Here is a 14,979-nt window from a genome sequence, read left to right as displayed (position 1 = left end):
AAAGGCATTCTCGAGGCACTGCAGGAAAGGCAGAGGGCCCTGCTGCTCCGTGGAGCTCTGACTTCATGCTTTTTCTCGCTCCTTTCAAAGTGTATGTATATTGTATTGGCAGTGTGATTAACCCTTGGTACGTTTTGCTCCTAGCCCTGTCCCCCTGCAACGTACAAGTCCAGCTTGGTTGGTTTTTTGTTTGTTTGTTTGTTTTCTAAGGAGAAGAAGAAGAAGAAGAAGAAGAAAAGCCCAAACATCTTAATTAAATTAATTAAATGTACAAACACCATAGGGTTTCATACTGAATAAATAGGGCTAATTAGACCCGGTGGCAAGTCTGAGTCAAGGGTTTGTCTCAGGCTCGGCATTGTCTCAGGTTAGGATATGGTCCAAGGACTCCCACTTATGACTTATTATTATTATGACGAGTAAATTCTAATGTATCGTCCGTGCAGCTTCGGAGTTCCCATACATCTCCTCGTCTTCAGACTCCGAAGTGGTTCCGTTGCTGGAAGGTGTGTGAAGGTGGCTGGGGGCTCCACTGGCCTGGCAAACGTACCACTCATTGAGGTTGGTCACCTGAGGGGACAGAGTGCTAGAGCGACTCCTGGTTGGGTCCAGCACAGGGGACAAGGGGGCACCCACTGGAGTCCCCACTGATGAGTAACCAAGGGCTCCTGGAGAAGGTGGCGGGGACTTGCAGTGAATCTTCATGTGCTTCCTCAGAGAGCTGGGGTGAGTGTAGGACTTGTCACAGCCTCGGATCTTGCAGTAGTAGGGCTTGTCGCTGGTGTGGACGTGAGAATGTTTCTTCCGATCGCTGCTGTTGGCAAACTTCCTGTCACAGCCATCAAATTCACATTTGAAAGGCTTCTCCCCTGCAACAAAACATGGGGAAGGTCAACAATTGCTTTTCAGAGACCCCTAACTTGAGAGAGAAATCTTGGAGCAGAAATCTGGATGCATTTGCCCATTCTCTTGAGGACCAACCCCCCCGCCCCCCCCCCCCGTTTCTATTCCTAATCCCCATGTTCCAGAAGGCAACGGGGAAGGGGTACTTCAGGGATGGGCCTGGAGGCGCTCCCTGGACCTGGGCTGGTGAGAGGCTAGATGTCAGTCCCTGCAATACCACAGGGCTCAAGGGGGAGGATGGTCCAGGAGTCAACACCAAAACCCAACAAGGACCCGAATACCTAGGTCCTCACTGCCCCCAGGGTCTGTACCTGCAAAAATAGAAGCAATCCCCTGTCAAGATAAATGCTGATAAAATGATTCTTTCAAAGCCACAGCTTGGGGGAAGGATATACGAAAAAGAGAAGAAAAGTAAGCAAGTCCACTAAATTAAAAGTGAAGTGGGGGTGGTGCCATAAAATGAGAATAATGGCATTTTGTTTCAGAGCAGCCCCCGGGGCCACTGATGGGAAAGGAAACGAAATAAAGCCAGATCCTGCTCTCTCCGGAAACAAAGGCACCTGTGAAACCCACAATCCCAGCACTAGATATTTCACAAGCCTGGCTGGGCAGAGACTAGGCCGATGGCCTCTTCATTCTACCACTTTCCCTCTCAACTTGGGGGGCATCAAGAGCCTACGGAACCTTAGCAAATGTTAGTAATGCCCCCAAGCCTCCGCCAGAACCGAGCGTGTACCTGATGCTTCTTTGGAAACGGATGCTGCCGGTTTCCTACCTTACTTAACAGTCAGAAAAGGGACTATTTACCAGTCTTTGGCCCATCGCCCCTTGAAGCTGCTCTAACCACCTCAGGAACACCAGGCCTTTGAACACAAGGCCTAGCGCAGGAAGTGGAAATGCTTAATCGAAATTCAGCCATATACCTTGGCATTAAAGAGCAAAAAAGGAAGACAGCAGGTAACAGTATCAATTTTCTCTCTCATCTAAGTATCTATGAACTTGATGTATTTGAGTCATGATTGAACAAGTCATCTCAGACACAGTATTGTTCAATAGCATTTCCCTCATATTTATATGATTTTTAAAATAAAGTTGAATTTCTCTACATTCCAACAGCTGCTTTGGTGGCTCACGAGGTATGGCTTTTTCCTTGGTTTAGGATAATATGAAACAACTTTAAAACAGCTTAGTGTATATAAATTTTTGTGGTGAATTTTCTTATACAAATATTTCAGTGCAGTGTTTTGTTTTGTTGTTGTTTTTTAATTTCACCAATGCTAACTGCTTCGATGCCAGAGCGTACTAACAGGTCTGAAAGTATTCAGATGCCTGGAATATAACTTATCCCACCTGGAAATACTGTTTAAACATGAAATTAGATATTATTCAAATACACGTCCTGCAGTGATCTATAGAGGGAAAAACACACCATAACACAATAATCACAGCCTTATCTGCAGTGAGCTGCAGTGCCAACAAAAAATGTTAATCACTTTTTATGAAAACAGCTGTTATGTGTCCTGACTTCTGTGTTCTACTTTAAATTGGAGATAATACTAATTTAATTTAGCATTATTTAAAAATTTTTAATCAGCCTTTCTTCAATATGCAGGCCTAAGTGGCTTTATTCGTCCTATGGAAATAGGCAGCGCTGTCTGGAGTTCTCCTGTCTCGGTGCTCGCTACATATCCCGCGTTGCGAAGAACGCACGTAGCTTCAACACTGCTGGCCGTGCCACTGCCCAGATAAAGAGAAGCAATTAGGCCCAGGGAAGGGCGATGTGGAATGGGCGGGGGAGGGGGGATAGAAAAGGAGGAATGGAGGAGAGGTAGAGGAAGAAAGTAGAAGGGGAAGCAAAGGTGAAAGAATTGCTTGTTTTATTCAGGGGGCCTAAGGGGGGGGGAGGCAGTGAGCAAATTCTAGCTAACTGGAAAGGGTGAGAGACCCCAGTGTTTACATTTCAGATTCTGACAGAGGGGTCAATCAGAATTTAACTACTTGCAGAATTTGAGAGAGTAGGGACGCTACGTGAGCTACGCTCACGCCTACCAGTTCCTTCTCCCAGAGAGAACTGGAGTCCGGCGCAAAGGAAGGTTATAAACCGAATCGGGGGCACGTGGGTCAGGAAATGGGCCTTCGGGAGTGGCCGTGGGGGGGGGGGGATTAGTCCCTTTGATCAATCTGTTCCGGGATCCCGGAAAACCCCCAAAAGGGAGAGCGCACACAATGCGTCAGGGCCAGGCGGCCCAAGGACCGCCAAAATCCCCAGGCGCGGGTTTGAGCACGAACGTAGGCGCTGGCATGCCTCCCTGAGGGCCCCCGCCAGAACCACGCGGCCACCCGCAGCCGGGCAGGAAAGGCAACCGTGCGCACACCGTGGATCCAGAAAGCACGTCGGCCCGGTGCCCCGCAGCGGCCCGGATCTCCGCCCCGCCGTACGCGCGCGCACACGCCCATCTCCCCAGGGGCGGCCGTGCGAGCGAGCGGGGACCCCGGGCAGCTTCCGCGCCAGCAATTCCAGGCCCTAGCTCCACGCGGGCGGAAACCGCCCTCAGCTCCGGCCGCCGCGAAAGAAAGGTCCACTCTCTCTCCCAGGCCTAGAAAGGCGGGAAGGGCCCGAAGACGCAGGCTCTGCTTTCAGGGTATCCACTGGGGACGGGGCAGGGGCAGCTTCGCCCCCTGCGCCTCGCGTGCCCCTTTACGGTCCCAGGCCCCTGTCCCGGCGGCAAGTGCTGGGCATAGGGGCAAACAGCTGGCAAAGGGGTTCAGGGAGTTCTTCCAAAAACCTCGAGGGAAGTTTGTCCTCTTGGAAAACTCCTTAGGGCGGAGCGATCCCGATTGGAAAAATGGGTATGGCCCAGGGAGTTCCCGGGAAGACTTCCTCCCGGCCCCTCATCGGTCCCCACGAGGCCTGTCAGGTGTTGGCCCACAGGAGCAAGGCCCCGGGCCCGCCCCGGGCCACCCTGGCCCGGCTTCCCCCGCAGATCCCCCTGTAGCCCCCTGACGCCCTCGGCCCCGGCCGCCAGCCAGGCGTTGGGCCCACGCGCGGCGGCTGCCTCCTCGCCGCCCAGCGCCGATAAATCAGCTAAGTAATTACTGCATGTAAACTCCAGTTACTTAAGTGTCCTCCGAGGGGTAATATTGTCTGTCCCTATAAATCCAGACTGCTCGCGCTCATCAGCGCTTCCGCCCAACGCGCTCTTCCGTTCGACGGGGGCACACTACCCACAGGAAACACCCCACCCGCCCACGCCGCAGCCGCCTTCACTGGGGCGGGGGGTGGGATGGGGGGTTGGGATGGAAGGGGTCGCCACAGCGCCGAGGGGTTCCCCCAAGTTCCTCCGCGGGGCAGGTACCAACGACCGCAGGGGACCTGAGCTCACCCTGCCCTCCAGCTAGAACCTGACAGAGCAAATGTCTCTAGCACCTTCTAGGGCATGTATTAGAGCTGTGTGATGCTATGTGTATAAGCACGGGTGTGTATGAAGATGTGTAAACGAGAAGTGTGCGTGAGCGTGTGTGTGGAAGACGAGTGTGAGAGCGTATGGGTGTTCCAGCAACGAAGCAGAGGTGCGTAGTACGAGAATGGGTGTGTGAAGTGATTTGTGGGCTGTGTGCACGTGAAGATGTACCTGTGGGGTGCGTGAGTGTGTGGGGGGAGGTCTTCGGGGGCCCAAGGGCGCATTCCGTTGGCATTTTGCACCACGCCCCGGAGGGACGGGACCCCTCCCTTCCTGTTAGGGCCACATGGAGCTGGGCCTAGTGGCCTCAGTACTGGAGTAAATCCCACGTGCCCCCTCGCACGCCCGGTCTTCGGAGCACGGCGACCGCAAGGGGTCTGCCACCGGGTGGGGAAGAGGGAAGAGCCACCGGGGCGGCTCGGCTCCGGCCCCCTTCCCCATCGCCCTCCCCAAGTTCCCGGGGCCGGGCGAATGGGGGCTGCCGACCGTCCTGGGCGCCTTCCTGCTGCGACTGCGGCTGCTTCTGTTCCGGGGCGGCGGCGGCGGCGGCTGGAGCGCGTTGCCGGTCCCGGCCGAGGGGCTGTGGACGCGCTGGAGACTCCACCGTGTGGGAACCCAGCGCGGGGCCTGTGTGTGCTATCGAATTACTTATTCATAGAAAAAAAGGGGGGGAGAGAAAAAAAAGAAGTCACATGTCCGGGTTATACGTATGCGAAGAGAAGCAGCAGAAGGAGGGAAAAATTAAGGCGAGCAGGAGGAGGAGGAAGAGAAGCAGCGGCGGAAGCGGCGGCGGCGCGGGAGGTGGCGGCGGCGACGCGGCCGGGGACAGACACCCACCTGTATGAGTGCGCTTGTGGATCTTGAGGTTTTCGGAGCGCGCGAAGACCTTGCCGCAGCCCGGGAAGGGGCAGGGAAAGGGCTTCTCGCCGGTGTGCACGCGGATGTGGTTGATGAGCTTGTATTTGGCCTTGAAGGGCTTGCCCTCGCGTGGACAGTCCTCCCAGAAGCAGACGTGGTTGCTTTGCTCGGGGCCGCCCACGTGCTCGACCGTGACGTGGTTCACCAGCTCGTGCATGGTGCCGAAAGTTTTCGAGCAGGGCTTGGCGCCGCCGGCCGGGGGCGGTGGCGGCGGCGGCGGCGGCGGCCCGGCCAGCTCTTCGGGGTCGATCCACTTGCAGATGAGCTCCTGCTTGATTGGCTGCCGCATGTAGCGCAGGAAGGCCCCGGCCGCCCCTGGGAGGTGGGGGTGGTGCTGGTGCGGGTGCTGCGCGGGCGCCGGCGGCGGCGGCGGTGGCGCCGGGGGCGGCGCGTGGTGCTGCAGGTGGGGCCCCGGCCCGGCCGCCGCAGCAGCGGCCGCGGCCGCCAGGTTCAGGTTTAAGTTCACGGCTCCGTAGCCGTGCAGGGCGGCGGCTGCAGCGGCCGCCACCGCCCCGTAGTGCGCATCCCCGGAGCGCGGCGCGAAGGGCGGCTCGGTGCGGCCGTACAGCTCAGCCGCGGCGGCTGCCGCTGCCGCCGCCAGCCCCAGGCGCATCTGGCCGTTGAGCGGGTGCGGGTGGCCGCCGGGGGTTCCCGGAGCGTCGTGCAGCGCAGGGAAGAGCGCCGGGCCCCCGCCGCCGCTGCCGTCCGGGCCCGCGTAGGTGCCGCTGGCCGAGATGAACATGCCGGCGGAGTGGGGAGGCGGGGCCGAGTGCTGGGGGGAGCCCGTGCCAGACCGCTGCTCCCCTCCAAGCGGGACCCCGTGCATGGCCGCCGCGGGGGCCGTGGCGGAAAGGTCCCTCCGGAGGACGAAGTCCCTGCTGTGGCCTTTGCCGCTGCTGCCGCCGCCGCCACTGTCGGTGGTGGTGTAGCCCGAGAGGGCAGAAGGAGGGGGAGGGGAAGGAGGAGGGGGTGAAGGGGAGGGAGGAAGAGGAGGGGCTGGGGGCGGGGGCGCGGAGGGCTGCGCGCGGCTGCTGCCCCCGCCACCGGGGTAGGTGCAGGCGCCGGGGTGCGCGACCGAGGCTGCAGCGCGGGCGGCGGCCGCCGGCGCCTCGGGCTGTGCCGGGAGCGCCTGGGAGGGAGGGCTGAGGCCGAGAGCGCTCGCCTGAGCCATGTGCTCCGGTCCGAGCGGAGTGATGGCCACGCCGGGGTCAGCGCTCAGGTCCCGAGGGCGGAGGTGCGTGGCTGTAGCGCGGAGTTGGGAGTGGGCGGGAGGGCCGGCCAGCGCCGGGAAGCCTGTCATATTCTGAAGCGGCCTGGCCTGAGCCGTTGCCAAATCCGCTAATCTCAGCGCTGGCGGGTTCCTCTTGCTCAAGGGGGGCTCCATCAGAACTACACAATCAGACCCATAGACCCTCACTGGGGGGACTTTTTTTCCCTCTGCGCACCTTCAAAAACATGTATATATTAGGCTCTCTTTAACTTCTTTGTCCTGGCCTCCTAACTCGGCTTATTCCTGTTCCCACTCTGTCCTCCAGCGATTGGCAGAGCGAACACCACATTCGAGCTGCACAGTGGGACCGAGATTTTGGAAATGGCACGGGTGGGATTGGAGGGAACAGCGTGATTGGCAGCAGCCACGGCTGCCGGATTGGCTCCCATTCAGGCCTTCGGCCCAGCAGGAATCCGCCCCCGTGCTCGCAGCCGCCTTCGCTTTCGCTTCGCGCCCCCTCCTCCCCTGGAGCCCTGCGTCCCCGCCTTCCAGGGGATGCCCAAGTTGCACTTGCAGAAAGTTTGCGCTGGGCCTGCGCGCGCAGCGCCCCGCGTTCCCATGACGCGCCTTTCGGAGAGCGTGCGCCGGCACGCGGCCGAAGGGCGCCGAGTGGGTAAGGGCTGGGGACCCCCCCCACCCCCGGACAAAAGGCGGGAGAGGGATAGCCCCCAACTTCAGAAACCTCCGCCTCACCGCACGCAGCGTCTCCTCCAGCATGCACACACTTTCTGCCTCCTCCGTTGGAAGAGCCCTGGGCTGCTCTCTGGAGGAGCAAGGTGAACAGAGTACACCCCTCGTCGTAGAGGTGATGCTAGGAACTTCTTATTTGGGAAGGACACCCAATCTGATGAGCGCTCACGCAGGGCGCGGCGACAGGCGACGGAATGAGGAAGGATATTAAAGTCCTATTGGTTGCAAAAACAATTTAAGTGATTTGACTCCGCAAGACACCAGGTGAAGTCAAAATAAATCTTTCCCGAAAAGGAACCGTTTTACCTCGACTTTTTAGCTCATGCAGTCCTTTTCAACGTGGTTCAAAGGAGTTGGCTGAAAGTGTAATCTCACTGCTCGTCAGTTCTAGATCTGCCACTTCCAATTAGATCTACGGGCGTGGGGGTGGGAAAACATCGGGCAGCGATTCTAACTTTTGCCTCTCTGAGATACTGTGGCAGGGCAGGCCAAACAGCATCTCTCCAGAGGGAAGCAGCTAAGTAAACAATATCCTTTACGCAGAATTTCTTTCCGGCCCAGAAGGCACTCCATATGCGTGCCTCGGTTTCATTGAAAGGACCACAAATTAAAATTGATCCAATAAAATGAACATTTTAAAATCAAGCAATACCTTCGCTATTTATTTGCTAATAGAATAACCCTTTACCCTGTCATCGTTTTCTAATAAACTAATAGAGTAGGTGAGAGGTCTTATTTGAAAACTATATAAACTGGCTTAAAAAAAAAAAAAGCGAGCCCCATTCTTTTCAAAGGATTTGTTATCACACCTCTTTAAAAAAAGAAATAGGTTCTTGCATCACTTTTGGAGGTGTGGAGAAATGTGGCATCCCCAAACTTAAGGGTTGTTGCTTCCCAAAAGTATCACTTCAGCTCTTAAAAAGAATGCATCTTAAAATTTTGTGATGTTCTAAGGTGCTCAAAAATTAAAGTCAGGGGTTTTAATTTTTATTTTGTTACCCTGCATAAGATTATTTGTAAAAAAAAAAAAAGTAATAACTAAAATGTGATTCCCCCCCCTTTGGGGTTACGAAAAAAGCAAGTTACGAGCTTAATTCGTTTGCAGTCCTAGTAAAAATAGACTGCATAAAGCCATCATCTTTATGGTCCTAGGAGATGGTCCTGGGAAGTGGTAAGGAATATTTTCAAAAGAACTGATTCCATAGCCCCATTTACATCGGTGTGAACAATGTTTAACAGGGAACTTCCCTGTGAGCCTTGGGAATGTCATTCCTCTTATAAAACTGACAAGCAAACAAAGAAAATACTACAATCAAATTTCAAATAGGTTTTTTTCTTTAAGCTTCAATGAAGTTCAAATATGGGGAAAAAAGAAAGGGGTGAGTGCAAACACAACGAAAAAAATTAATAAACAACAGCGACAAAATCCACATCTGTATTTGGAGAAGATGAGTCCTTCCACAATTTTCCTTTCAAAGATATAAAACGTCTCAAGCCAACCGGGCAAAGTGTATCGAGGACTTCCATCTCTGTGAATGGGTTCTGGGAAAGCTTCACATTTGGAATTGTCACCACTGTCTTCATCCTCTCTCGGAACATTTCAAAGGAGTTTCCCTTATTAGAATTTCTTGGCAATGAGCATCACTACTTCCATAATAGCATTGCATTTAATCCTGCAGGTTATAAGTAAAAACAAACAAAAAATGAACGAATAAAGAAAGAAGAAAATACACATGACCTACCTTTTAATATGGACTATTGAGCATTTTTATTGTGCAATGAAATGGGTACCTCCACCCCCTTCAAAATAGCTTTTCCTCAAAATTATAACTGCTTTGTTTTATTGAATTGCTGGAATTTAATGGTTTAATGGGCGAAGGCATGAAGGAAAGGCTGTAAAAATGTGAATAATGGTGCAGCAGAGCCGTGCGGAATCTGGAACCCGCCTCCTTGTACAACTCTTGTTAAACACAGCATGATATGTATCTGTCATCGATTTAATATGTCTTAATTCAAATATAGCTCCCTGATCAATTTCTTTTTATGGAAGCCTTCAAAAAGAAAAGACTTTCTTAGGAAATAATAGAGATTTGGGTGGCGATTGGAAAGAGCGATATTTACAAAGTGAGTGTAATGAATATTTGCAAATTTATGGCCAAATCCAGACTCTAAAAAGATAATTGACTCAGGTAAATCGACTTGAGATGCTAATTCTTAAAAGAAAGAACTGGGAGCAAAATTTCAATCAACACCAATAAGGCGCCAATAAACCGCCTGCCAATTAAACCTGAGAATAGGCCTAGCTAGATGGTCACCAGGAAGGCTCGCAGTGGATTTCCGGGATTGCCTTTCTTTATAAAAGAGCTTTTTATTTTGTAGACGCGCTTTTTGTTATTGTGATGACCCTCCTGACCCCAGGTGCGCTGTTTCTTTTTCAAGCCATTTGGGAGCCAAATCAAACCCCCTTAACATCCCGAGTTTCTAAGGACCCAATAACTGTGTCACACTTCCTAAATAAACACTAGCAATTTCCAGGGCGTTGAAGAAAATAATAATAATGGTTAAAAAAAAAAAAAAAGCAGGAGAGTATAGACGTCGTTATACCAGTTCCCATCTGTGGATTCAGCCCCATGTCTCTGCAGTGGTGCCGGCTGTCAGGCCGACCCTAAAACTCATGCTCTTGTCTGCGCTTTTGCAGCGGAGCTGCTGGGGGGGGGGGGGCAGCAACGTGGCAGTCTGTGGAAATGCCCTTTCTGGGGTCAACAGGTGCTCTTGGGGAGCATCGATTTTCAGACTTCCCTGTTGCACCCGGAATCCCAACCTCCTTCCAGAGCCAAACAAAGGCAGGAGGAGGCCGAGGAGGTACGGTACACGCCGAGCTGGCCCGAACCCGGCGGCCCCGCCGCGCTCAGCTGCCTTGAGGCGATGGGACCCGGACTCAGAGATGCCCAGGCTGGCGCTTATGGCTTCCCGCGGCGCAGGGGTGGTGGTGACGGAGGCCCCCTGGAGCCCTCCGTTCCTCCCTGAGCACAGCCAAGTTTCCTCTTGGTGGGTGTGGGCGATTAATAAACTCTAAGGGAAGTGAATTGGACATTTCCTGGCTTTTGAGTCTTTGTTTGATTGTTTCTGCAGGCGGAGGGAGGGGGTAAGCCGGGGACGGTAAGGTGGACAAGAAAGGATCTGGGGGACCCACTGAGCTGCTTTTCATTGCCCCAGCAATTGCTTTACCGCTCGCCAGTGCCGCGTGGTTCCCGCGAGGGCGGCCTCCTTGCGGAAGGACTGGGTGCCCGGCGGGTTTGGAGCATCTAGTGCCATTTGGGCCACGCCAGAGGCACGTTCAAGGGCGAACAGGGTGCCCTGAATTATTCCAGGGATCAAGGAGCCCAGCCCAAGGGCGCCAGTGGGTGCTCAACAGGGAGGAGGAGGAGGGTTCCTAGCAGACACTGGAGAAAGTGGGGAAGTGATACACTCAGACCTCTCTAAAGCCCAGGCCAGGTGGGCTAAGGGGCCCACAAGGGTTCCTTTTCATTGAGCTTTGCCATGCCGGAAGTGATGAGAACTTTGGGTTCAAGGCTTTTCTCAAATCCGGCTCGCTAAGCGTCTAGGCAGGGAGCTACTCGGCCACTTCTCTCAGCCCCTTGCCCGGCTTGATCTCGGCAAATCTCCCCACCCTCCCGCCTTCACCACTCCGGGTCTAACCTCCTGGGAGCTTCGAGCCAGCCCGGGGACCCTTGGTGCTCCCCAGCGCCGGCATTCTCAGCCCTCTGAGTGTCCCTCCCAGGACTGCCTCTCCTTCCCGCCCTTCTGAGCTCGCCCTGACTCCTCAGGCTCCGCGGATACGTGCGGGGCTAAGTGTAACCTAAAAATGCGCTTCTTGCTAAAGTTGATGATCCCTGTCCCATGTACCTGGACTTAATGAGGATTTTTTTTTTTTTAAGGCACAAGACTGAGATTATGTAGCTGTGACTGAAACGTTGGATTTGGGGTTTGTTTATTTTGGATAGTCAAGAATGGGGACCCATCCCATGTCTACCTGACCTTGGTGCTTAAAAGCCCTTGAAAAATTATGGCTCTCTTTACTTTCCCATTACTAAAAAATAAGTTGAGTAAAATTGGCCTGTCATCAAATATTCTCATTTGGTTATCAATCATTTTTATCCCAGAGACGGGGGTTGTAGGAGAATGGCCTTTGACCCACATTTGACCATTAGGATTGGTAATTTCTTGGGAAATGCCTAATTGTTGTGCTTGAAAATAGGCTTAGAAGGTCAAAGCAGGAAGCACAAAACTCGCTTATGTGTTCACGATTCACATCACCACCCAATATTTATTTATATTGGATTCAAGATGTGCTTCTCCTCCCTTTCATTCTTTATCTTTTAGGATGTTTTTGGATGGGAGATGAAGGAGGGGTGGAGGTTGTGTGGAGTGTTTGCTTTGGTTTGGTTTTTTTAAATCTCAGATTTTGTGGGCACTTTCCCCCATTCCACACCCTTTCCAATATCTATACTTCAATATTTGAAGAAGCTGTTGAGGCAAATCAAATAATGACACGTTGACGGATTTACTTGTGGAAGCAATATGGTTGACATATGGCATTGTTATTTATGAATGACAGCATAAATTGTATTACAAAGTCTATTGCAATAATACTGCAGTTTATTGGAAAGCTGCTCTCCTGTCACCAGTATTCAACCTTCCTGGATGTAGTTCATTTGGGAGCCCAAAGGATAACGGTCCTCAAAATAATTAAACACATTCATGTAAGCTAATGCCTCCTGTTTTCTGGTTTGTTTTTGTTTCGCTTTGTTTTGCAGCAGTAGAAACAGTCCCATCAGGAAAGAGAGAACAAAGTCAGGACAATTAGTTAGTTGTCTTCCTTTTGCAAAACCACAACCACCGTCACATAGAAATGTTGACTACTTTTTTCTCCCTGAGTCCCTCATGACAAATAGACAAACATTTGCATCCCTGTTACTAAAGTGCTGGTGAGCATATATTTTATATAGAGACTTTTTATAAGCCCAGTTACAGAACAGTAAATTTTAACTGTAGGAAGAAGAGAAGTTCTCTGACCAGACTGGAGAGGGCCTTATTCTATGATACCTCCCCACCTCCATTCGACCTCCCCCTTCTTTAAAATGGCATTTAAAAGTTACAACACTGGCTGAGATTTTCATGATTTCCCCTTCTTTTACGTTACAAATTTTCTCTCTCTTTTTTTTTTACATTACGCTTCTCTGAAGCTCTGACAAAGAACTTTTGTTCGAGGTGGGTTTTACAGAGGGGGCTCTCCCACCACACATGTGGTCCTTCATGGGTCAGGGGTCACCCAGCCCAGGAGTGGCTGAGAGGGCTGAATCAAAGGTGCCCTGCAACTTAATATCCTGTTGATGATCTTGTTGAATTTATGAGTCTGTGATACAGAGGATGGTGCTAAAATCCTTTTTTTGGGGGGGGGGTCTGGTGTGTATAGACAGCTGATTCCACATTTGTTTCTCCCATCTTTACGCCTTTCCCACCCCTTTCCTTAAGAGGAAATTACAAATTTAAATGGTATGACCACTGAGTGTTTCTGCTTTCCAATTTAAAGGTCAGTTTTGTTTGCTTGTTCTGGGCCTCTCCTGACCAGCAAGATATTCCTATGCGTGTGTGACAGTATGTTGTGTGTATGTATACACTGTGTTTATGTGTATGTACACACAAAGTACTGGTCATGCTACAGAAGAAGTCAGTCAGTCATTCACAGAGGCCCACAAACCGCAACGAGGTGCTCAGCGAATGAGTGCCCGGGTGTTTGAAAGGATTTGCCGTTTTTTGAAGACAACCCGAATTTTCTATCGCACTGCGGGGGGGAAAAGGGACGCCAGCCCGTGCGCTCAGGCGGCGGCCATGCAGGGCCATCCACATACAGCAAAGCCCCTACTCACGCCAGCCCCAGGCACCGGCCCGGGGTAGGCTCCGTGAGATTATCAAAGAACAATTTTGGAAAACTTACAGAGAGGGGACATATTTGCCCGACGGAGACAGTTGCGGGTCCCGTGGGTCTGACACCACCAAGGCGGGCCCTTCCAGAAACCTGTTGAAAAGCTGATCACTTACAAGGAGCAGAACGCGTCTTAGCCGCTTCTTTCCCTTCGGCCGAGGAGCCCAAATCTACTTTTGAGGCAATGACTCTGAAAGCCTTTGCAGGTTTCCCCCCCTTGCTTTCTTGCTCTCGTTCTCTCTCTTCCCTTTTTCTTCCTTAAAAAAAAAAAAAAAAAAAAAGAACACTGTGTCATGGGGAAAAGGGGTTTTGCGGTTTGTAGAGAAATAAAGCACTTCTAAGAGGGGACGGCGACGTGACTTTGAACTTGGCTCAGCTCCTCTGTGTCCTGCGGAGAGAGGAGAACTGGAGCCGGGAAAGAACAGCCAGGAGGGCCCAGCCCGCGGGCTCTCCCGCGGGAATTACGGAGTCTGCCCACCACCCGGCCGCGCGCGGCCCCCGGAATCCCGCGCGAGCGAGCGCCCAGCCGCGCCGGCCCCAAACGCGGACGCTGCAAAGGGGAATCGAAGCGAAAGGAGAGAATGGGGCAAAGAGGAGAGGGACAGAGGACTGCGGAGTCGAGAAAGTGGGAAAGGAGGAAAACTTGAGGTCTGGTGGCTTGAGAGAAGGAAGTGAGGTTTCTAGATGTGAAGGACGACCAGTCTCTAAGAAAATGTTTTATTTAGTAAATACTTTTGAAGTAAGCTCTTTCAATTACTCCCCACCCCCACATAAATTGATGAATACGGTAAATAAGCGTGAAAGGCTGTGCATTGGGCGATTTTCTTTTTCTTTTCTTTTCTTTTTCTTTTTTTATTGATTAAATGCAGCAAGGCAGCCTTTCTCCTTAGAGATTTTCTCTTTTCTCTCTCTGTATGTCTCTCTCTCAATGCCCTCTCTGCTTAGGGGGGCAGTTTGGTATTGCCCCCCCCCCCAACAGAGGTGTGTGGAAATAAAGAACATTTCCTCCTTTCAGGTAGGGCGAGAATCTCCAGCTTCCAGACAAAAATCTCGGACTTTCAGACAAGATGACCCAGCCTCCCTCCTTCTTGCCCCCTCCAACGGCAATGGGGTGAGGGCAGCGGGAGGGAACAGGGCACCTTAAGCTAGGGGCTTCGGCCAGCTCCGACCTTCAGAGACCCGCTCAAGCCAGGAGTGGCTGCCAGTACCGGCGGAGAGAGCCCGGGTTCTCCCAGCAATAGCGAGCTAGAGTTGTCTTACCGTGTTTTTGTTTCATTTCAACATGAAAATTATAAATGCATGTTGATTATTTTCTTACTTTAATTCTATTTCAACTCTCAGAGATTTGTAAATAAAAGCAGTTCTCTAGCCAGCTAGGCGAAGAAAGGCTCTGGCTTCAGGCCTTTCATTCACACCTCTGCAGCCTCCGGGCCCAGCGTACCCTCTCCGGTTACCTCTGGGAGCGCAAGCGTTCGGCCCCGGGACAGGATATGTCCCCAACGGCCAACGGGGAGCCCGGGGGGGGGGGGCGGCTGCAGTCCTAGACCCATGAGGCAGGCCTGGCGCGGCCCTAGGAGCCTCCTGGCCCCACCAGCGCCCGAAGGTGTGTGTGTGTGGGGGGGCGTTCCCAGGTCCTGCAGAAGGAGTGATAAATATCTTCTAGAAGGTTTAAGCCCTACCAGTCTGGAGGTTTCTTCTCTGGAGGCCCTGAGCCTGACCCTCGGCCAAACTCCAGCCTGAGCCTTGCTTCG

The 14,979-nt window shown here is 52.6% G+C and overlaps 1 protein-coding gene across 1 annotated transcript; it reads right to left on the bottom strand.

Annotated features, from left to right (window-relative positions):
* Nucleotides 1–426: 426 nt before the first annotated feature.
* Nucleotides 427–6,711, bottom strand: ZIC5 (Zic family zinc finger 5). The gene is made up of 2 exons (XM_045811128.2): nt 5,202–6,711; nt 427–869 (listed from the first exon to the last, which is right to left on the bottom strand). Exons 1-2 carry the CDS (start codon nt 6,664–6,666, stop codon nt 427–429), a joined length of 1,908 nt encoding a protein of 635 aa, XP_045667084.1. The 5' UTR covers nt 6,667–6,711.
* Between the last annotated feature and the right edge of the window lie 8,268 nt (nt 6,712–14,979).

This window comes from Ursus americanus, chromosome 10 (genome assembly GCF_024610735.1).
Source record: "Ursus americanus isolate L20-20 chromosome 10, mUrsAme1.1.p, whole genome shotgun sequence".
Taxonomy (NCBI): Eukaryota; Metazoa; Chordata; class Mammalia; order Carnivora; family Ursidae; genus Ursus; species Ursus americanus.
This window is presented reverse-complemented; position numbering and strand designations above follow the sequence as displayed.

Excerpts from the sequence above, each read along its gene's own strand:
- ZIC5 (XM_045811128.2), bottom strand. The coding sequence starts at position 6,666 with ATGGAGCCCCCCTTGAGCAAGAGGAACCCGCCAGCGCTGAGATTAGCG. Across the intron at positions 870-5,201 it reads CCACAAGCGCACTCATACAG|GGGAGAAGCCTTTCAAATGT; the intron begins GTGGGTGTCTGT and ends GTTTTGTTGCAG.